This window comes from Coregonus lavaretus (genome assembly GCF_964263955.1).
Source record: "Coregonus lavaretus genome assembly, chromosome: 32".
NCBI classification, from domain to species: Eukaryota; Metazoa; Chordata; class Actinopteri; order Salmoniformes; family Salmonidae; genus Coregonus; species Coregonus lavaretus.
The window spans coordinates 23,813,176-23,837,480 of record NC_140019.1 but is presented as its reverse complement, the minus strand read 5'-3'; the positions used below and the strand labels follow the sequence as shown (position 1 = coordinate 23,837,480).

Below are 24,305 nucleotides of genomic sequence, written 5' to 3'. Positions count from 1 at the left end.
GGGTATATAACAAAGTATTGAGAAACTTTTGTTATTGACCAAATACTTATTTTCCACCATAATTTGCAAATAAATTCATAAAAAATCCTACAATGTGATTTTCTGGATTTTTTTTCCTCATTTTGTCTGTCATAGTTGACGTGTACCTATGATGAAAATTACAGGCCTCTCATCTTTTTAAGTGGGAGAACTTGCACAATTGGTGGCTGACTAAATACTTTTTTTCCCCCACTGTATATACAGTTGAAGTCGGAAGTTTACATATACACTTATGTTGGAGTCATTAAAACTCGTTTTTCAACCACTCCACAAACGTCTTGTTAACAAACTATAGTTTTGGCAAGTCGGTTAGGACATCTACTTTGTGCATGACACAAGTAATTTTTCCAACAATTGTTTACAGACAGATTATTTCCCTGTATCACAATTCCAGTGGGTAAGAAGTTTACATACACTAAGTTAACTGCGCCTTTACACAGCATGGAAAATTCCAGAAAATGATGTCATGGCTTTAGAAGCTTCTGATAGGCTAATCATTTACATTTTAGTAATTTAGCAGACTCTCTTATCCAGAGCGACTTACAGTTAGTGAGTGCATACATTTTCATACTGGCCCCCCGTGGGAAACGAACCCACAACCCTGGCGTTGCAAGCGCCATGCTCTACAATTGGAGGTGTACCTGTGGATGTATTTCAAGGGCTACCTTCAAACTCAGTGCCTCTTTGCTTGACATCATGGGAAAATCAATAGAAATCAGCCAAGACCTAAGAAACATTTTTGTAGAATTTGGAAGCCATTTCCAAACGCCTGAAGGTACCACGTTCATCTGTACACACAATAGTACGCAAGTATAAACACCATGGGACCACGCAGCCGCCATACTGCTCAGGAAGGAGATGCGTTCTGTCTCCTAGAGATGAAGGTACTTTGGTGCGAAAAGTGCTAATCAATCCCAGAACAACAGCAAAGGACCATGTGAAGATGCTGGAGGAAACAGGTACAAAAGTATCTATATCCACAGTAAAACTAGTCCTATATCGACATAACCTGAAAGGCCACTCAGCAAGGAAGAAGCCAATGTTCCAAAACCGCCATAAAAAAGCCAGACTACGGTTTGCAACTGCACATGGGGACAAATATCGTACTTTTTGGAGAAATGTCCTCTGGTCTGATGAAACAAAAATAGAACTGTTTGGCCATAATGACCATTGTTATGTTTGGAGGAAAAAGGGGTAGGCTTGCAAGCCGAAGAACACCATCCCAACCGTGAAGCATGGGGGTGGCAGCATCATGCTGTGGGGGTGCTTTGCTGCAGGAGGGACTGGTGCACTTCACAAAATAGATGGCATCATGAGGAAGGAAAATTATGTGGATATATTGAAGCAACATCTCAAGACATCAGTCAGGAAGTTAAAGCTTGGTCGCAAACGGGCCTTCCAAATGGACAATGACCCCAAGCATACTTCCAAAGTTGTGGCAAAATGGCTTAAGGACAACAAAGTCAAGGTATTGGAGTAGCTATCACAAAGCCCTGACCTCAATCCTATAGAACATTTGTGGGCAGAACTGAAAAGGCGTGTGCGAGCAAGGAGGCCTACCAACCTGACTCAGTTACACCAGCTCTGTCAGGAGGAATGGGCTTAAATTCACCCAACTTATTGTGGGAAGCTTGTGGAAGGCTACCCGAAATGTTTGACCCAAGTTAAACAATTTAAAGGCAATGCTACCAAATACTAATTGAGTGTATGTAAACTTCTGACCCACTGGGAATGTGATGAAATAAATTAAAGCTGAAATAAATCATTCTCTCTACTATTATTCTGACATTTCACATTCTTAAAATAAAGTGGTGATCCTAACTGACCTAAAACAGGGAATTTGTACTAGGATTAAATGTCAGGAATTGTGAAAAACTGAGTTTAAATGTATTTGGCTAAGGTGTATGTAAACCTCCGACTTCAACTGTATATCCACTGAAATATTTATTTTCCTCAACGATTCTCTCATTACATCCTTCCCCAAACTGCCTTTTCTGGGATCGTTCCTGTCAGACAGCCAAAGGCTGGCTGGTGTACTCCTAATGAGTGGGCTGGTTCTCTGGGTGATTCTGATTTGGGTTAGTTGGCTGTGTCATACCAGTTGATTGGGTGCACTGCAGTGATTTGGGAAGACGCAGCGTTTCATGACGGAAGACTTGCACTGCCACCTTCTGGTAGGAATGAGAACATCTCAAGGTTCTGCTGATTATTCTTTACTGCTTATTCAGTGCAGGCTATTTGTGGAAGCTGTTTGAATCAAAGTTGACATCTAAAATTTAGAATTGGTCTAATTAGCCTACTTGGTGCTAGATCCGCGTTGACATTATAAAGTAGAGTAATGTAATCAAATGTCTTCAAAATAAGGTGGTAGAGTACAACTCTTCTGTGTCTCTTTGAACCACATACCACTTAGGTCATTCAATCTATAGCTTGACTAATACAAGAGATTTCAAAGGTTCAGGCTGCTACACAGTCACTATGGAAGCTCTCGTCTAAATTGTATTTAGGAGCATTTTTTAACTCCATGGTTAAAGTAGTGAGAATATATGTAATTGTTGTAAAAAATCTGTGAGTGTGCTTCATTTACTATCATCCTAAATCGAAATATTAAATTATTTTCACATTATGAAATATCCTATATTATAAACTGTGTCGTTCGAGCCCTGAATGCTGATAGGCTGACAGCCGTGGTATATCAGACCGTATACCACTGATATGACAAAACATTTATTTTTACTGATCTAATTACATTGGTAACCAGTTTATAATAGCAATAAGGCACCTCGGGGTTTGTGGTATATGGCCAATATACCATGGCTAAGGGCTGTATTCAGGCACTCCGCTTTGCGTCGTGCATAAGAACAGCCCTTAGCCGTGGTATATTGGCCATATACCACACCCCTTCGGGCCTTATTGCTTAATTACACTAATTTCCCTATGGTGGACAGGACGTGTTACTAGAGACTAACGTTTTCACCAGACAACAATTACAGAAAATACACATCCTTTTTACCTCAAATTGGTGATGTTAGTATTAAAATGTATAGTCATCACGATCTCACAAAATCGATTGCTTAAAACAGATCAGTATCTTTGGTTTAGTACCGGTGTTGTCATACCCGTCAGTTCTACGGTGGCTAATCAGGCGCTCCTCCCATAAACATCTCTGGCCTCACATTAATTCATGGATTTGAAGGTCGCTATTTAGAAACCGATGTGAGGTGTTGATTCATTGACATTATCCAGTCAAAAAGGTTTAGTGTTTCTTTTTCCCCAATTGGCATGTACCGAAATCATTTTCTCAGAGATATAAGTTGATAAATGGCTACTACATGTTCTGATCTACCGACTAATACAGGGTTTCCCAAACCTTTTCACTCATGCCCCCCTTCCAGCATTGGGGAACATCCCACACCACACATCTATCTATGGGCACAAGCACTGTTCATGACACAAACTGTTCACACCCATCTTGTTGGCTTAAACATTTTGCAGGTTTAAAACTTATTTCCTGCAATATATATTTTTTTTTTCATGGGGTGCAGAGAAAATGTTGCAGTTTTAAAGCTAATTTTCTTGCAATTCTATACATTTTGCCATGTCTAATGTGTATTCATGTGATATTGGAGTGACTCAAACATTACAACAAAATCTATGGGCTAAAGAAACCTAGCTAAAAAAACTTTAGCTGACATGGGCAGGTTGATCTGGACATTTCTGACAAGTTATAAATAGCTCTCTAAGGTATGCAATGACTAACATGACAAGAGGAAAACTGATGATACACTACACAATTTTGAAATTGTACCTTGTGCATTCTACTATTACAACTTTCAAGAGTAAGATGAAAGCCGGACTGAGTTCCCCAGCTTACAACCCCCGCGCCCCACCTGTTCCATTGATTTCCATACAATATTGATGTGAGTGATTCATTTGCGTGTGCTACTGATTTCAGTAGAACAAGCTAATAAATTCCAGTTTAGAGTGGCCGCTTGGTAAATGTTAGTGCGTGTGCAGTTTATAAGGTGCTAATATAGCAAAATACAAGTAATCTGAACTGTGACATGTATGTGTAGAGAATAATTTTTATATTTTGGTCTACAAAATATCACAACCTATATTTTAAGGATATTGATTATGAATTTGGACATTTAAAACTAGTGTTTTGACACTGGGCTATAAATGAAAAATCCATATAATTTTCAACTTATGTTTTAGGAATATCAATTATTATTATTTTTCAACGTGAATCTACTTAATTAGGTCAGAACTCCTGCTGCCATGCTATGTTGTTGTCTTAGGTCTCTCTTTACGTAGTGTCTCTTTTGCCTTGATGTGTGTTTTGTCCTATATTTATTTTATTTATTTTTATCCCAGCGCCCATCCCCGCAGGAGGCCTTTTCCCTTTTGGTAGGCCGTCATTGTAAATAAGAATTTGTTCTTAACTGACTTGCCTAGTTAAATAAAAAAATATATGCACAAACTTAAAAGGTGGACTCAGCGAAACGATGTTGCCACAAGCAGCACCGCAGATATTGAGATGAGCGAGATGCAATACTTCACCATCACATACAGTCACACACAGTATCTGCGCAATGTGCATGTGCAGGGGTTCGCTTCACGCTGTTCATAGCATGGTAGCCACGGGAGGATCTACGTCATATCGCTGAGTCTACCTTTAATCAATAACAAGACATCAGTTCACACGGTCTCTCATTTTGAAGATTTTAAAGAAAAATACCTTTTAGGACTTCTGTGTTTGGTCTGCTGACTGAGTTCATAATGGTTTACAACTCAATCAATGAATCAATAGAAACTGTGCCCAGTTGGGTGAACAAGCATCATGCAAGATTTTGAACCCTGAACATATGACAACCAATGAAAGGTATACCTGACCGTGTCACAATCACAAAGCAGCATATCCACGTTAGAAAAGATAACCCCTGCACACGCCATATTACCTCTGCACTATTATTGCAATATCGTGACTGTGGGAGTTATCTTTTCTACAATTAAGTTGTAAAGGGCTATAATTCCTGTACCATAAATGAGAGCTAGTTATGGTGGTGTTTCACTTTCTTACCTTGATTCTGGGCATTGTAACTGTAGGAGGTCTTGCCTTGGCCACAAAGCTGTGTGTGGAGCCCCTCTCCACCAGGTGCCTTATGTATGGCATGTACTTTCTCCCATTTGGACCAAACACAAAGTCCTCCCTGAGCGCATCGATCAACACTATCACTACTCTCTTGAAAAGGGGGTCTGGGACTTTGGACGAGTTGGGGGAGCGCCCTGTAATACCAAAGAAAATGCCAGTTACCAACATTGCAGACAACACCGAGGAACAAATTACATTTACATTTTAGTCATTTAGCAGACGCTCTTATCCAGAGCGACTTACAGTTAGTGAGTGCATACATATTTTGTATTTTTTATTTTTTTTTATACTGGCCCCCCGTGGGAATCGAACCCACAACCCTGGCATTGCAAACGCCATGCTCTACCAACTGAGCTACATCCCTGCCGGCCATTCCCTCCCCTACCCTGGACGACGCTGGGCAAATTGTGCGCCGCCCGATGGGTCTCCCGGTCGTGGCCGGCTACGACAGAGCCTGGATTCGAACCAGGATCTCTAGTGGCACAGCTGCCTTAGACCACTGCGCTACTCGGGAGACTGGGTAGGATAACATTGAATCTGTGTGCAAAATAATAACTTCATTACCTTGTCATTCAAGCAAGTAACGTTAAGTTAGCTAGCTAGCTATCCAATGCACAAAATCAATATAGCTAGCTGAGAGCGAAGAATAACAATATCACACTAATTGGGAGTATCGCTAGATAACAATGTCAACACAACACACCTGTAAACGGTTCAGGCGGAAGATCTGACAGCTTGTTCTTCGATGAAAAAGAAGATTTGATAGGGACTGGGAAAAAACCCCTAAGAAACAAGGCAATGCCTAGTACTTCGAGTATGAGACAAAAAGAGGCAAAAACAGACGACCGTACCCTCATTTTGCTGACTGACTGGCTAGCTGACTGCTATGATATGAAAGGATAAACGTTTTCTTGACAGCAGCGTTTGAATTAATCCTCTGACTTTTGCACTAGCTACAATGATAGCATACGTTACCTAGCTAGAGCTTGCTTGCTCGCGGTTAGCTTGTTGTAATGAATGGCTCTCTCACTGACTAGTTCGCTAACTCGCCCCAATTTTTCACCAAAAAAAATGCTTTACAATAAATGTTTGTGGCATATTCATCACCACCGCAAAACATGTGTTTACACCAGTTGAACAATTATTATTTCATGAGCTGGAGCTATCAACTTGTGATTTGACTCATTTCCGTGTTGGTTTAAACCAGCTACGGGTAGTCGAAGCAGTCAAACAACGTACCTGGGATTTGTGTAGACTTCGAGAATAATTACAATACATCCAATTAAACCAATGATTTATATACATAATTGATTGAAACATGTTTTGAAAATATTTTTTTAAATAAAGACAAGTTAAATGTATTGCATTATTGTGATATGTTGAATGGTCAAAAGAGCCCATTTTTGAATGTTTGGTAAGATACTGTAGCTAGGCCAACCTTTTTGGACAGAATTTAAAACAGCTTGTGGTTTGCTGTAATGATTTATTTTGTAAAGCTCTGAGGTGAAGTTTCCCCTAGGTACAAATCTAAAATCAGCTCCCTACCCCAATCCTAACCTTAAAATCCTACACCAGTCTCCTTTTCAAAAGTCACATCTCAATAGGGGATCCAGGTATCCTCATGACACAGCACACGTTGGGGTGGGGTATTTACCCTTTAGTGTACTTTACTGTCTTTGTACTTAGGATATCACTTTTCAACAGTAAATGCGGCCACATAAATAGGTTTGGTTTGCTCCTAGCAGAACGCGGCTAGGCGAAGCAAACTTCTGTGCTCGCATACTCCCTAAAGACCTTTGCTTGAAAAACAAGAAAAAAGCAGCAATATTGCTGTTGTTTGTCCCTCTTGAGCCACCGTAGCAACAACATAGCCATAACAAAATGTTTTGCGCTCAATCTGACAGAAGGCTCATCATGCTCTCAAAATGTCGGCGCCCGGAGAGGACACGTTTCCGAGGTGAGCAGGATGATTATGAGATGGAGTTAAGTCGGGATGCCACCGGGCCGCAAACAAAATCAGGAGAAGAGGAATATTGTGACAGGGACACAGAAAGATGGATTTCTGAGGAGGAAGGGAGGGGGAAAAAGAGGAAGAAAAGGTCGAAGAGAATGAGGAAAGCAGAGGTTGGATTTGAATTTGAGGAATATGGCAATAAAAATGGAGATGGTTGTGTCAAAGAAGATTGGTGTCAAGTGCAAACAGAATTAGCCGAGCGCCAGACCAAGTTCTGGAGGTGAAATGGAAGTGAATGAGGGCGAGTTAAGTGAGGTGGAAGGTGTGGTGACCTGGCATCAATGGACATGATAAAGAAGAATCTGGTCCAGTAGGAGTGACGTTTTTGGAGAAAATGTGGTTTCAGGATGGGTGGGAAAGGAGTTGGGTGCAGTTGAATCAGTGAAGGTAACCCGTAGTGGGCTTGTGATATTTGTTTGTGTTTCTTCTGACCAGAGGGAACGGGCACTCCGTGTCATGCAACTTGGGTCAAGATCTGTTTCTTTCTTTGCTCTTAGGAACAGGGCATCATTGAAAGGAGTGATTTCTGGGGTAGCATTAAGTGTGGAAGTGGAGCAATTGAAGTTGAAGATTCCTGGTGTTTCTGATGCCCACTGTTTGGTGCGACGTAGACCCAGTGGTGAGCGTAGTGAAACAGAGGAGTCAGTCTTTTTGAGTCAGTCTTTACCCAACAAAGTCCCAACAAAGGATATATCAGTTATCCTGTTAGAGCTTTTGTGCCGAATCCACTGCGCTGTTTCAGGTGTGACGTTTGTGGTCATATTGCGACAGTTTGTTGGAGGGAGTTTCCAAGATGTGGGAAGTGTGCAGGAGGGCATGGCTAGAGAACAGTGTAGTTTCGGTGTATAAACTTGTGTGTGTCAACTGTAGGCGTGCCCATGTTGCTGGGGATCGGAAGTGTCCGGAGCGAAGGAGGCAGGTTGAGGTGGCTAGAGTCAGTTTAGTGCAGAAGATGTTGTATTTTGAGGCATTTAAGAAAGTAGCGGAGTATGGGTCAAGGGTGAGGAATCCTGAGAGGATCCCTGTGAGTAGTAGATCTGTGCCAGCACAGAGTGCTGCAGGTTTTGGTTTTTCCATTTATGTTTTGAGGTTGGACTTTAGCACATAGGGCGCACCAATTGGTGTTGCTTCATTAGTCAGTATGTGTTACACCTGTGCTAGTTGCCATCTTGTTAGTGGGAAGGTGTTTCACCTGTGTTGGCCCAGGTGCTATTTAAGAGTGGCTGGCCCAGTGTTCCAGTTGTCTTGATAGATGCGGAGGGTCAACACCTTTATTCGGCTCTCCCTAGTTTGATTTCTAGACAAACAATACTTTGTCTGATTTCGTTTTGGTTTGTTTCCTGTCTTTAAGTTGGTGTGGGTTTATCTTTTGTTTGCCTCTTATTGAGCAAATTTAGTTGGCACTCACGGTGGCTGTCTTTTAGGTTCCAGCTGTTGTTGCTAGTCAACTTTCAGTGGACACCCCCATGAGTATCTTTCAGAACCCCTCCTAAAACCCCACCTGTTTCGTTTTGGTTGTTGGACAGTGACTCTTTGTGTGTTCACCCTTCTGTTTGAGCGACATTTCTTGATGGGAAACATAACAAAATAGGGGCTCGTCCGGGATCTTGTTGCCCATGAGTATGGTAGTAGCTCTAGTCACCTACTCTGAAGCTCTGCTGTGCCCAGATATTTGAGTGTTCAAAATGCACTTTTGTGATAGTTTCTGTCACTGACATCCACCTTGAGGGGTTATAAGATTGGCAGAATCATTTTGAAGTTGCATAAATACACAGGCTAATAAAATAAAGTCATGGACTTTAAGTTGGAAGCATTTGTGGCAAACCCTAAATGGGAGATGTTAGATAAACGTACGAAGGCAAATCTGCTCACCATTGCAACTCATTATGACATCAAAGTGGCATCTGGCGATCCAAAAGCAGTAGTCAAAAAGTTGATCGGTGCCGCTTTGGTGGAGGAGGAAATCCTTCCAGAGAGGGAGGATAATGAAAAGGGTCCTACGGGTGGTAGAGTACACCCCACAGACTTGCAATTGCGAGAGGTAAAACTAAAGGCAAAATGGGAACAACAGAAATTAGAGCTCGAGCACAAGGAAAAGGAAAGAGAACGTGAGGAGAGGTTGGAACAACAAAAATTAGAGCTTGAGCACAAGGAAAGAGAACGTGAGGAGAGATTGGAGCAACAGAAATGAGAGTTGGAGCACAGGGAAAGACAAGATGAGCGTGTAGCCAAACAACAAGAACTTGCAGCCAGACAAGAACAATAAGAACGTGCGCATGCCGTTAGATTAAAAGAGATTAAGCTGGAAGCGCGACAAAGGATGATAGATCTGGAAGCATTCCTAATCCAGTCAGCCCATCTTCTTGTGGGAGCACTCCAGGCCATTAAGTCTCTGGTTGGGACTGGTGTATCTCCTGAACAAGATTTAGAATCAGATGTGTATGAGCCCTTTGTTTAGAGTGGTGATGCTGTTAAGCAGCCGGTGAAGATAATGCAAGACACTGGGGCAGCCCAGTCCTTCATTTTGGAGGGTATTTTTCCTTTGTCTGACACTTCAGCAACTGATTACAGTCATAGCTGCGGGAAGTAATTTGGGGGTGGGGGTGCTGCGATATTTTGGAACCACCAAGACTCTTAATAGAGCTGGCCGCTCTGCGAAACTGAGCAATCGGGGGAGAAGGGCCTTGGTCAGGGAGGTGACCAAGAACCTGATGGTCACTCTCACAGAGTTTCAGAGTTCCTCTGTGGAGATGGGAGAACCTTCTGCAGCACTCCACCAATCAGGCATTTATGGTAGAGTGGCCAGACGGAAGCCACTCCTCAGTAAAAGGCACATGACAGCCCGCTTGGAGTTTGCCAAAAGGCACCTAAAGGACTCTCAGACCATGAGAAACAAGATTCTCTGGTCTGATGAAACCAAGATTGAACTCTTTGGCCTGAATGCCAAGCGTCATGTCTGGAGGAAACCTGGCACCATCGCTACGGTGAAGCATGGTGGTGGCAGCATCATGCTGTGAGGATGTTTTTCAGCAGCAGGTACTGGGAGACTAGTCAGGATCGAGGGAAAGATTAATGAAGCAAAGTACAGAGAGATCCTTGATAAAAAATCTGCTCCAGAGCGCTCAGGACCTCAGACTGGGGTGAAGATTCACCTTCTAACAGGACAACGACCCTAAGCACACAGCCATGACAATGCAGGAGTGGCTTCGGGACTAGCTGCAGTCACTGATCTGCTTCTGTTGGATGACACTATGATGCAGTACTGTATAGCTCTGACAAACTGTATCTATTTGGCCAGCCGGCCGGACCAACCTGTCTGGTCTGATGGCAGGTCGGACCAAGCTATCTGGCCGCCAAGACGGACCTACCTACCAGATAGGTAGGACCTAGGTATCTGGCAGGTAGGCCGTCCGGACCTAGCTGTCTGACCGGCCGAACCTACGTACAAGGTAGGTTGGACCTAGGTATCTGGCCGGCCCGGGCCTGCCTCAGCTAGGTCCTGTATGCCGGCCAGACAGCTAGGTCCGGCAATATAGCGAGGACCGGCCGACTGGCCAGATAGCTTGTTCAGGCAGGCTGGCCAGATAGCTAGATCCAGCTGGCCGGTCAGAGAGCTATAGAGCTAGATCCAGCCAGACGGCTAGGTCCGGCCTAGGTCAGCCAGATATCTTGGTCCGGCCAGACAGCTAGATCCGGCCGGCCGGCCAGATAAGTTGCTCCGGCCAGATAGCTAGATAGCTAGGTCCGGCCAGCCAGAAAGTTAAATCCGGCCAGCCCGGCAAGATAGCTAGGTCCGGCCGGCCAGACAGCTAGGTCCGACTGGATGGCCAGATGGCTAGGTCCGACCGGACGGCTAGGTCCGACCGGACATACCACTACGTCCGACCGACCGGACATACCGCTACGTCAGGCCGGCCAGATAGCTAGGTCCGGCAGAACGGCCAGATAGGTCCTAGTTAGCCGGCCTGCCGGACATACCTGGCCGGTCAGTCGGACCTAGCTATCTGGCCGGCCGGCTGGCCAGAACTACTTATCTGGCTCGCCGGACCTACCTGGCCGGTGGGCCGGAACCTACCTGTCTGGCCTGCTGACCTACCTATTTGGCCTGCAGGACCTAACTATCTGACCGGCCTGCCGGACCTACATATCTGGCAGTCGGGACCCATCTGGCCGGTCGGCCGTACCTATCTGGCCAGCCAACCGGACCTAGCTATGGGGCCGGCCGGACCTACCTATCTGGCCAGTCTGTGAAAACCTAGCTTTCCTGCTGGCCGGTTAGCCGGACCTAGCTATCTGGCCGGCAGGACACATCTGGCCGGCCGGCCAGACCTAGCTACATGGCCGGCATTCCACACCTACCTTTCTAGCTTGCCAGCCGGACCTACCTATCTGACCGGCCGGACCTACCTACCTGGCCAGCCGGACCTACCTATCTGGCCGGCCAACTGGTTTTATCTATCTGGCCGGCCGGTCGACCCCAGATGGCCTGCCGGTCTACTGAACCTATCAGGCCAGCCGACCCCAGCTGGCCTGCCAGTCTACTGAACCTATCAGGCCAGCCGACCCCAGCTGGCCTGCCAGTCTACTGAACCTCTACTGAACCTATCTGGCCTGCCGACTGGTCCGGCCAAATAGGACCAGTCTTTGATAGCTTCACCCCCATGCTTCTTTATGTCCCCATACTTGTTGGTATTGGAAACTAGTGTCCCCAGCACAGAGGTGGTGAAGTAGAGCTGAAACAGCTGCTATGTTTGAGTACTGTCCAACTGTGGGCCTACAGGTCATTTGGGTCTGAACATGGGTGGCACTGGCTCCACATAATCTTCAATGACCATATGCCATCTGTCCTCAGGTTCATCTCCCTCTGTTGTGCTGGTTTCAGTGCTGGTTTCAGTGCCTCTACCTCTGCTCCTCCCTCTTCTCTTTTGATGCCTAGGTGTCCCCCCTGCCTCCACACCTCTAGATGAACTGGCAGAGCCAAGGTCTGCAGTGGGGGTAGTGGAAGAGGAGTGGGGCCTTTGTGGAGTGGTGGAGCTTGAACCATCAGTAGAGACAGCTACAATCAAATCAAATCAAACTTTATTTATCACAGCGCCGAATACAACAGGTAGACCTTACCGTGAAATGCTTACTTACTAGCCCTTAAACAACAATGCAGCAGTTAAAAATAAAAATAAATAAAAAGGTTGCTAAATAGACTAAAGGAAAAAGAGTAACACAATAAAATATCAATAACGAGGCTATATACTGTATAGTAAACTATATAAAGTTATTTAAAAAAGTAAAACGGAATCCAATCCTTCTAGAAAACATTATTATTCATCCGAGTGTCCAGGTAGCTGGCAGCATCTGTGTCCGAATTACTGAGAATGTTCTCCAAAGCCTCTTTCTTGGTATACCTTTTGTCATCTGTTGGACTAGTATGCTTGGTTTAGACCATCTTTTTACATCCCTGAGAAGCCATTTTTATGCCAAAGCATGAAAGAATTAGTTCAAAATACTATAATGCGCTCTCTGCGTTCTGAGTGCGTCCTCTCTGAATGCCATAGCAATTGTTCACATTACAGTTGATGTACCGTTAGAGAGAGAGCTGGCCAAAAGTTGGCTTACATTAGCTATTATTTTTGCCTCAATCAAACTAGGCCTGAATCAAACAATGAAACAATCGGCCAAACGATTGAAGATTGATATTCTGACGTTTTTTCAGTGCAATGTCAGTTGTATTAGTCAGTTTCCCTAGCTAATTCCCTACTTTTCACACTGACACAGTAATAAACAGCCTCAACGTTACAGGCTTCACTGTCTTGGTGCACAGTAGAGGTCTGTGCGGGACCGATTTCTTCATCCTGCTCCTGCCTGCACCTGCCGGCTTTCTGTCCGACTCCCACCCGCTACCGCAAGAACTGGTCCCAAACCCCACCGCAGTCCCGCAATGTTATTTTAGGCGTATGTGACGCAGCTCTCTTGCCAGCCATGGTCCCAGCAATTTTGTGCCCTATGGGCAATATCAAATGCGCAAAAATAACTGAAGAAATAGATTAAATTACCAGAGATTCTCACATGGCCCTTATATTGTATTACTTGGTTATATCAGCCAAAATGCTAGATGTAGTTTGAAGAGAGCAGAGTTGGAGAGACTTGCACTTTCTCTTGAGCTATTTTAATAACCTACCTTTTAGGAGTGGGGAGATTTTCAGACAGAGAAATATGGGTGATCAATATTTATGAAAAGGCACAACACTAGCTCACCATAGTAGCCTAACCTATGTGCACGTTGTGCCAATTATGATTTAAAAAATTCACGTTGGTTGAGCGCCCTCCACTTCTTTTCACTATCTATATTTATTTACAGACACTGTAGTAAACTACAGTCTAATCATATTTAAGTTAATTTCATATTCAAGTTAACTGCCACATGATTCTCCGCCCATGTAGGCAGCCTACTCTATTTCAATGAGACCACACATACTAGGTGCACTTGAACTCTCACACCCAACTAGGAGAGGTAGGCTACGGAAATTGAAGCAGCGAATTCTGAGTGTGAATAAAGCGAAACATATGGGCTTTTAATACAATAGGTAGGCTAACGCATACAAAGCAGAAAGATGACCGTTTCAAAATAATCTGCGGGACAACAAAAACATTTTCATCACAAAGTCGTCTGTCTGGCCACCCACTCCTGCCTGCAGCATGAACAATGACGACCGTGCCGCAATGATCTATGTTGGGACCCGCAGGCATCCCATGGGAATGCAGCCCTCTAGCGCAGTCAGTACACAACACTATGCTCATCATGTTTTAGCAGGGTCAGACAGCCAGGGAAGACCAGTCTACGGAGCTCAGGTGAATTTTGCAGTATATTCAGTGAATGATACAAAGTTCCATCTGGAATTGATGGGTAGAACTACAGTAGCTACAGGACAGCAACTTAAGCCTAAAGATACAGTCTGGTATCTGGGAATAATGGTCATTTCAATTATTGAACCATTGATTCTATTCTTGGATAATATAATATATAAATGTACACCCAGATAATTATTTGTCATGCATCATTTTCAGGGTCTCAGCAGGGTCAGGCAGCCAAGGAAGACCAGTCTGTGACAGAGGTGAGGTGAATTTTTGCAGATACAACACTTTATTCTCTCTGTTCAGCAAACACTTGACAAGCCAGATGCTATTTTAAGGCAGTCTGACAAACCGCCAAAGTTAATTTCCAAACTGTATCAAGTGTTGGTAGAGGCTTTTCTCGATGACACAAATCATGTAAAACAAACATGTGAGGAAGACCTGGGAGAAGCTATTGATGATGATGAATAGATACAGATGTTAGAATTCCCAGTCATGTTCATATAATCTCAGACATAAATTACTGCAGTTTAAGACCATCCATAGAACATACTATATGCCAGTGAAACTGAATATCATGCACTCAGAAATTGTATTATTCTGCTGGAGGTGTAAAGCACAAAAGGGGACACATTTGCATATGTTGTGGTCTTGGGAAGGCTGGCTGAATTCTGGCAAAGAGTATGTCTACAGATTCTCCCTTCTCCCTGTTTTTGTTTGCTTGGAAATGTTGATACTGGAGACTGTTATCAGAAGAAACTGTGTAGCCTAGCATTTATATTGGCTAATAAATGCATTGCTGTTAATTGGAAGGTTGGTTATCCTCCCACAATGTATGGAAGAAATGTGAAGTTATGTACAGTATCACTAGATTTGTTTTAAGATTAAGGTCCGGTTGCCTTATATGGAATACTTACATTTTACATTTACATTTACGTCATTTAGCAGACGCTCTTATCCAGACAAAAGGAGTCTGTACTGAAAATATGCCCACGTCAGGGGAGATACCTATTTAGGCAATCTCTAGCTGCTGGGCTGCTCAGTCCTGGCCCTAGGGGCAGGATGGGGTGACCCAGCTATATTGTGTGCAAGTAAAAATAACTATACAGTACTATTAGGCCTATGATATGAATTATATGGAGGGTGTACCATTTCTGTGTGTTAATAATGTGTAGGTGTATGTGTGTTTTCATTCAACTTTTGTTTTCCAAACCTTTCCCTTGAGACATAAAAAAAGGGAAGGAAGTTGTGTTGGGGAGAGAGTTGAGTTATTGACTAGACTGGTGGGGGTTGGTCGTGTAGGCAGCTCGGGTTGGCTGGGCGGTCTGGCTGAAATTTGATATACAGTGAGGGAAAAAAGTATTTGATCCCCTGCTGATTTTGTACGTTTGCCCACTAACAAAGAAATGATCAGTCTATAATTTTAATGGTAGGTTTATTTGAACAGTGAGAGAGAATAACAACAAAAAAATCCACAAAAACGCATGTCAAAAATGTTATAAATTGATTTGCATTTTAATGAGGGAAATATCACATAATCCATATGTGTTATTTCATAGTTTTGATGTCTTCACTATTATTCTACAATGTAGAAAATAGTAAAAATAAAGAGTGAGTAGGTGTGAGTAGGTGTCCAAACTTTTGAGTGGTACTGTATATGTACAATACCATTCAAACTTTTGGGGTCACTTAGAAATGTCCTTGTTTTCATTGAAAACATACATGAAATGAGTTTGAATAGGAAATATAGCAAAATGAACAGGAAGAAATAGGTAAGAAATAATTATTTTTAATTGAAATAATAATTGTGTCCTTCAAACTTTGCTTTCGTCAAAGAATCCTCAATTTGCAGCAATTACAGCCTTGCAGACCTTTGGCATTCTAGTTGTCAATTTGTTGAGGTAATCTGAAGAGATTTCACCCAATGCTTCCTGAAGCACCTCCCACAAGTTGGATTGGCTTGATGGGAAATTCTTACGTACCATACGGTCAAGCTGCTCCCACAACAGCTCAATAGGGTTGAGATCCGGTGACTGTGCTGGCCACTCCATTATAGACAGAATATCAGCTGACTGCTTCTTCCCTAAATAGTTTGGAGCTGTGCTTTGGGTCATTGTCCTGTTGTAGGAGGAAATTGGCTCCAATCAAGCGCCGTCCACAGGGTATGGCATGGCGTTGCAAAATGGAGTGATAGCCTTCCTTCTTCAAGATCCCTTTTACCCTGTACAAATCTCCCACTTTACCACCACCAAAGCACCCCCATACCATCACATTGCCTCCACCATGCTTGACAGATGGCATCAAGCACTCCTCCAGCATCTTTTCATTTGGTCTGCGTCTCACATGTGTTTTTCTTTGTGATCTGAACACCTCAAACTTCGATTTGTCTGTCCATAACACCTTTTTTTCCAATCTTCCTCTGTCCAGTGTCTGTGTTCTTTTGCCCATCTTAATCTTTTATTTTTATTGGCCAGTCTGAGATATGGCTTTTTCTTTGCAGCTCTGCCTAGAAGGTCAGCATCCCGGAGTCGCCTCTTCACTGTTGACGTTGAGACTGGTGTTTTGCGGGTACTATTTAATGAATCTGCCAGTTGAGGACCTGTGAGGCATCTGTTTCTCAAACTAGACACTCTAATGTATGTGTCCTCTTGCTCAGTTGTGCACCAGGGCCTCCCACTCCTCTTTCTATTCTGGTTAGAGCCAGTTTGCGCTGTTCTGTGAAGGGAGTAGTACACAGCGTTGTACGAGATCTTCAGTTTCTTGGAAATTTCTCGCATGGAATAGCCTTCATTACTCAGAACAAGAATAGACTGACGAGTTTCAGAAGAAAGTTATTTGTTTCTGGCCATTTTGAGCCTGTAATCGAACCCACAATTGCCGATGCTCCAGATACTCAACTAGTCTCAAGAAGGCCAGTTTTATTGCTTCTTTAATCAGCACAACATTTTTCAGCTGTGCTAACATAATTGCAAAAGGGTTTTCTAATTATCAATTAGCCTTTTAAAATGATAAACTTGGATTAGCAAACACAACGTGCCATTAGAACACAGGACTGATGGTTGCTGATAATGGGCCTCTGTACGCCTATGTAGATTTTCCATAAAAAATCAGCCATTTTCAGCTACAATAGCCATTTACAACATTAACAATGTCTACACTGTATTTCTGATCAATTTGATGTTATTTTAATGGACAAAAAAATTGCTTTTCTTTCGAAAACAAGGATATTTCTAAGTGACCCCAAACTTTTGAACGGTAGTGTATATATATTTTTTGCTAAACAGGTGGGCCTCAGGTGCCACGAATGACGGGTCACTGTGTAGGCCTACAGTAAGAAGTAAATAAAGTTAGCCCAACTAGCTAAGTAATCATTAATGATTTGCATTATCTCAATTATCATTCTGTCACTGCAGGACAATGCACATTTGTTAGGCAAAAACATTTTGGAGAAATGCTCTAAATAGCAAGTTGTTCAGTTATGTTTATTTTCATATCAAAAGGCCTACATGAAACCATAATCGCACTAGCCTACTGGGCAAACAATTGAAAATAACAATTAGGCTTACAGCTATCACAACCTATATTTTAATAGCAATTAAACAGCTTTTGGTTTCGAATGGTCACCTAAAAGGAGGGCTCCCAACTCCCAATTCCTAATTAAATGAAACCCATGGCTATCAGATTACAACAAGGCATACAAGGCCGAGTTCAAATGCCGACATCAAATTCAAGGCAATCAGTGCACTGCCTAAAAGGCTCACCGGCAAAGCAAATGGCACGGCCTCTGCTTTCTAAAAGTGACAGAAAAGGCGCACAGGCTTGCGGCTTCCCTCCGAGCAATGCTCCGCATGGCCCTGAAGCCAGACATTATGCTAAACAGCCATTGCATTTTAATCGGGATTGGAATGATTTTATTCAACTTTTTTTTGTTGTTGCCTACTTTAAATAGTTGGTCTTGAGCTATGGATTGGCGACTGCATACCCAACTGACGCCCCAGCACTCAAGTCTCGGGGTGAAGTAGCGCTAAAAGCGCGTGATAACAAACACTATAAGAGCAGGACGAGGCGCGAGCCGGTATCGTCACAGGAGGACTTATTGTGTGGGCCTATTCTAAAATTATTTTCATTTCACCACTGTCAAGTGAGCTGTGTAGGCCTATTAGTGCAATTGCTAGTAATTATATGCACATGTCATACTCATAAGGATCCTTATTTAAAGCCATAGCCTATTTTTTAAGAATTGGAACCATGTGGAATTATTATTATGTGGTGAACATGATGCCAATGACTGCCATTACACAATATCTCCAATAGATGGAGCTAGTGCTCTTTGAGTCAGCTCTGTCTTTCTGAGTCAGAAAGATATCTCCTGAAATCCCTCTGATACACATTTTCTTCGACCTCAGGGCCCCCCACAAGGGCTCCTAAATCCCCCCCCCCCCCCCAGACCCCTTGCGGGGGCGCGGGGGTGTGTGGTAAGCCAGTGACTGAGGATTTCAGGAGAAAGTGTGAAATTAGTTATAAAACTGCAAATGTTTCTCTCTGCCCCATGGCAATATATGTTGAATTGCAGGAAATTAGCTTTAAAAGTGCAAAATTCTCTCAGCTTCATTGCAAAATGTATAGAATAGCATGAGATTAGCTATATAACTGCACATGGACAATTCAATATTATATATTCCTATATCAAAGGTGGAATTCAGTCAAATTTCAGGACACCCACACTCTAGATATCTGAGATATGCAGATGCATTTTTCAGCGAGACAGCAATGTGATTTTTTATGAGGATTTTCCTTGTTGCAGGCTTGATTGAGATCAACCCCAAGATACACTTCACAATAAGAAATGAACCCATTAGAAATGAACTCATGAGAAATGACAAGGAGCTCATGGTATTTCAGGTAAATTATTCAGATATTGCTGTCATAGCCTGTTATCTTGGATTTACAACCAATCCATTTCAAATGTCCCCTATCTTTTTGAAGAAGGACAGAACATACACTTTTTGAACGTTACGTTACTGTGTAAAAGTATATACTGTAGTTATGTGACCTTTTTGTCTTTTAATAAATGAAATGTACATTCCATTCCTTATCTACAATGTGATGGTTGATAAGAAAACAATATGTCCCCAACTTCCAAAATTTGACGACCAGGATACATTTTTCTGATACATTTACATTTTACATTTACGTCATTTAGCAGACGCTCTTATCCAGAGCGACTTGATAAATATGATTGTTTTGTTATATTTGACTGGAAAATGAACTGCATCAACTCATTCAAGATGGAATGTCTCCAGGGTACTTTTAAAAACATGGGCTCTCCTGGCTTCAATTCCTCAATTTGGCGTGCACATTTGCCATGGATGGCACAATGTAGGAAATGTGCTTTCAGAGAGTTTATCTGTAACAATCCTTCCCTGCCACCACTGAATGGGAATCAACTGTGTGTGTGTGCCTGCCTGCCAGGTACAAGTCTGAGTGTGAGAATGTCCATGCGTGCATGCTTGCAATCAAGAGAGTGAGCCAGGACCAGAGTCAGCTTTAGACTAGAATCCATTTACCATCCTTCCTTCCTCTCACAGACTGTTGAGTAGCCAAGCATCTCAGCACGCATATGAGACACACAAGTCTTCAGGTTGGATTCAATGTGGCAAGAGCAGGTCATGTGTAAACAGAACATGCACGCTCTTTAAAATTGCATGTCTATCTACTGTATGTAGATGCCAGCACAAGGTCTCACACAAAAGACATCCTCAAAGTACGTAATGTAAGACTCTAAAGGTTCCTACCTCAAATGCCACATCGACCTTAGAAAAGGTTATCGCAAGTGACCAGAATTGCACAATGCATTGACGTTGCTATATGACATCTAGTGTATACATTTACGTAATTTAAGTGCCTTGCTTAAGGGCACATCAACAGATTTTTCACATAGTCGGCTCGGGGATTAGAACCAGCGACCTTTTGGTTACTGGCACAACGCTCTTACCCACTAAGCTACCTGCCGCCCTATGTGCTACGCCCACTCAGAAATACAGTTGAATTGAGACCATGATTATAATGCAGCCTGATTAGCCAGTGAATGACGTAGGCCTGGGAGAAAACCCCAAGCCAACACTGTTATCTCTGTTATACCTGGATACACCATCTGAAAACACTATACACTAGGAACAATAGGAATTGATTGGTTCACAGAGGATTGGTGCTATTATCTACCGTTCCATAATAGGATACATAATATTGAAGGGAACGCATCTATGGTTCACCTTTCTTACCTGATATTTTTCTAATACTCAGGGAAATGATAAAACAGAAAATCTAAGCATTTTTTGTAACTACTCCAAAGTAAGCAGTCAACAGTATGAAATAGTACATGTTATATGCAGACCTTTATGGAGGGTGACTGTACTCTGTTAACAACAAGATGAATAGCCATTCAATGGGTTTTGTCTACTACCTACATAGTATCCTTTAACTCCAGTTTGATAGTACATACATCCCAGCACAATCCCTGAGAATATACAGCCCCAGTGTTATGGAGCAGCAGGTGTGTCATCTAGTTGCCTTCCCATGACGTCCTTCTAATAACTCATCAATTGCCCCTGTGCCCTCCACCATGGTCCATTATCCTTTGCTCCCTGGGGCTTCCATTTCACTGCCTACCCACTCACCCTTTGCCAGATAATGCCTTCCAAACACAGCATTGACATTGAAGCTACTTAAAGCAGATACCCATATACTTCCAGTCATTGTGCTAATGCTAGTTAGCATTGGCTCATGAAACTACCACTAACTTCCAGAGACATAAAATGGTATCCACAAGTTAATCTGACTCTGGGGAAGTAGACAAAATCCCTAAATATCCCTTTAATATCCACATTTCCGAAACATTGAGGCAATGGAAATATGATGAGCCACATTATATTCAAATGGCCATTTTGGTGCAATTATTTGCATTTATTACGTTTGAAATTGGATGTGATAAAACATAGGGATGTGGCCTAACACATGCTCATACTAAACTAAAGAGAGGCTACGGAGGAGGACAATGGGTATGTGTTTTCCTTTTGGATCAGACAGGAGTATTTCTGTATCCTGGCTTGGATGCCAATTGTTGACCAATATATAAAAACATATATGAAATGGTGATATTGTAACATACTAACAAAATTGAGGCACGACGTATGATTATTTGAATTTATTTTAGGCATTTAGCAGACAATTACCCTGGGGAAATGATTGCATCCAAAAGGGGGGCTGAACAGCTTAAATATATCAATAACAAAGCCTGTTTAAAAGTACTGAAAATCCTTAAAGTGCATTATGTACAGTAAGTACATTTAATGCACAGACACAAGTGTGGTGCTTTTAGGAAAATATTTGGATACCGAAGGAATACATGTTTGATGCTTCACTGCCAAGAAGTTTGGATAGCTTCATTCTCTATAGTCTAATAGATCTGATTCTCGGTTCTCGTGACACGGCCCTCTTATTCACACACAGACATGAGCCAAGGCTTGCTGGAACTATGTCAACCTGGAGGCAAGTCAAATCAGGTGTGTGTTAATGGGTTATCACCACTGCCTCACTGTCTAGGTCGGCTCAAACCGTATTAGTAACTACTTTGATACTACACATTGGAAGTAGGCAAGGTCAGGTTCCCTACAATCGAAAGGCCCTTTGGCACCAGGAAAAGTAAATCCAATCCCTTATTGTTGTTGTTGTTATTATTATTATTATTATTATTATTATTATTATTATTATTATTATTATTATTATTATTATTATTATTCATGAGCAGTATGGGACAATTGTCTTCTATAATTTAGTGAGACTGTGAACCAACCTTTTCAATTGGTAATTCAACAGCAAATATGTGCCAAAAGGCAATATGCTTTGTGTTACATTGGATTTTAGAGTGGTCTTACTATACATGTCCACAGCACAAATACTTTACTCAGTGTATTCAGCCACATCTGTGCATGGGCATGCACATACAGTACATACAGTACCTAGTCAATAAATACTGCACATATCACACACCCAAAATGCAATTAGGTAGCAATATTAAGATTGAGCATTCCACCATTAGTCTTGTAATCCCAAAAGCATATCTCCATTTTGGGCTGTTGGCTAAAGGTGTGAAAGACCTGGCTCAGGTGTGGTTCATTCTGGGCTAACTGGCTCAGCAAGCAGCCAATGAGGCCACACATGTTCCCTGTAGCCATCTGCTGGCCAGCACAACTCCAATTAAGAGACACCACACTGCAGCCTTTTTATGTTACACTGTACCATGTTTGGCCACGGTACAAGATCTCAAATGATGGGCAGTTGAAAATCAGGGACAACAGTGGAAAATGATAGTTGTGGTCACCTCTGGGTTAATGGCTCTTGTTGTGTTGCAGGTTGAGATGGATCTTGGGATTACCTGAATCAATCAGACCTGTCGTATTCTCTGGGTAATGACGTCCTGAGTTGCTGGCTTCCACTTTCTCTGATTGTTCTTCTCTCCTGTCCAATACAAATGACTGTGGATGTTGATGGATTGTGTGTCTTCTGTATAGAAGATGCTCACACAGTGTGGATCCCATAGCCTGGTCTGTGATGATGGTTATATGGTGGCAAGACAATGGGTTACATATGTGTGTCCCTTAAGGCAATAAACCTCTCTACATTCTCAGTCTGCCTCCGGTGTGATGTTTGACCTCCCCATGGTACTGGGGATGAAGATGTACTTCCCATCCTGATGCTGATGAGCTACATCCCCAGGAGAGTGTGAATACCCTGGGACGAACGCTTCCTCACAACATGTGATATGTGACTAGGCAAAAAAGCACAGTAGAAAAGCCTATTTGTAGCAAAAAGACTCTCGCGCCACTGAGTTTTACAAGGTATAACACAGAGTCACCTACCATGACTATCTGCCCCCTTATGGTAATTAAATGTCCCCCAGGTAAGTTGTTCCTGGGGCCAGTCCTAGTTGGAAGAAGAAAAAAAATCACTTAATTTTCCATTTTATTATCCCGAAATACACGGTTAAATGCTATGAGAAAACATTTTCACATTTTCAGAAGTGGAAATATTTATTTTCATTCATGGACATGTCACCTCTCTTCTTAAGCTTTATCTCAAAGGAAAGCAGTGACTAAAACCAGCCACATAGTTTGCCTAATGTCTGATAACAGACCAGTGTTAATCACCGGCAGGCAGCTCGGCATGGAAAAGCGTCCATAGCCACTGCACGGAAATTAACAGAAAGAGCCATTAGTCTCAGCTTTGCTACTCAGCATATAAGCTCCTCATCAGCATGTGTATAACAGCAAATCCTCTCTGGGCAGTTTTTACACAGCTTTGACACAAAATGTCTGCCTTCCATCATTCTAGTAGGTGTGGAGGTGGGTTAGGTACAAGCAAGAAAAAAACATATATTCTAAGGGTCTTGAAATAATCTGAAAGCCTCTTGTGTATCTCATCATGTATGTAGGCAGTATATGGCATGCTGAGCACATCCATGCTTTGGCCAATGAGTCATGTATGAATGTAGCCATTGTATTGTATTAATTGCATACCTCCTCCTAGAATACCACCTACTGTATAGTTGGAGGGGTCACACACATTGACAGCAATACTGTCTAAAATTATTGTCAGACCCCATTTATAAGATAAGAATTGTCATCTTAGACATACAGTGAGGGAAAAAAGTATTTGATCCCCTGCTGATTTTGTACATTTGCCCACTGACAAAGACATAATCAGTCTATAATTTTAATGGTAGGTTTATTTGAACAGTGAGAGACAGAATAATAACAACAAAATCCAGAAGAACGCATGTCAAAAATGTTATAAATTGATTTGCATTTTAATGAGGGAAATAAGTATTTGACCCCTCTGCAAAACATGACTTAGTACTTGGTGGCAAAACCCTTGTGTGCAATCACAGAGGTCAGACGTTTCTTGTAGTTGGCCACCAGGTTTGCACACATCTCAGGAGGGATTTTGTTCCACTCCTCTTTGCAGATCTTCTCCAAGTCATTAATTATTTCGAGGCTGACGTTTGGCAACTCGAACCTTCAGCTCCCTCCACAGATTTTCTATGGGATTAAGGTCTGGAGACTGGCTAGGCCACTCCAGGACCTTAATGTGCCTCTTCTTGAGCCACTCCTTTGTTGCCTTGGCTGTGTGTTTTGGGTCATTGTCATGCTGGAATACCCATCCACAACCCATTTTCAATACCCTGGCTGAGGG

At 42.6% G+C, this 24,305-nt stretch overlaps 1 protein-coding gene and 1 long non-coding RNA gene across 2 annotated transcripts in view; one reads left to right on the top strand and one right to left on the bottom strand.

Annotated features, from left to right (window-relative positions):
• LOC311107914 (GPI ethanolamine phosphate transferase 2-like) overlaps positions 1 to 6,399 on the bottom strand; it is a 120,781-nt gene extending 114,382 nt beyond the window's left edge. The window contains exons 1-2 of the mRNA XM_084150514.1: positions 5,898 to 6,399; positions 5,123 to 5,328 (exon numbers count right to left, since the gene is read on the bottom strand). Of these exons, the coding sequence (XP_084006640.1) occupies positions 5,123 to 5,328; positions 5,898 to 6,051 (360 nt within the window). The 5' untranslated portion in view covers positions 6,052 to 6,399. The remainder of the gene's footprint in view (positions 1 to 5,122; positions 5,329 to 5,897) is intronic.
• LOC311107916 lies at positions 5,375 to 22,711 on the top strand. The gene is made up of 3 exons (XR_014610457.1): positions 5,375 to 5,714; positions 14,268 to 14,314; positions 22,466 to 22,711. It is a non-coding gene; the product is annotated as an uncharacterized lncRNA (long non-coding RNA).
• Positions 22,712 to 24,305: the final 1,594 nt, after the last annotated feature.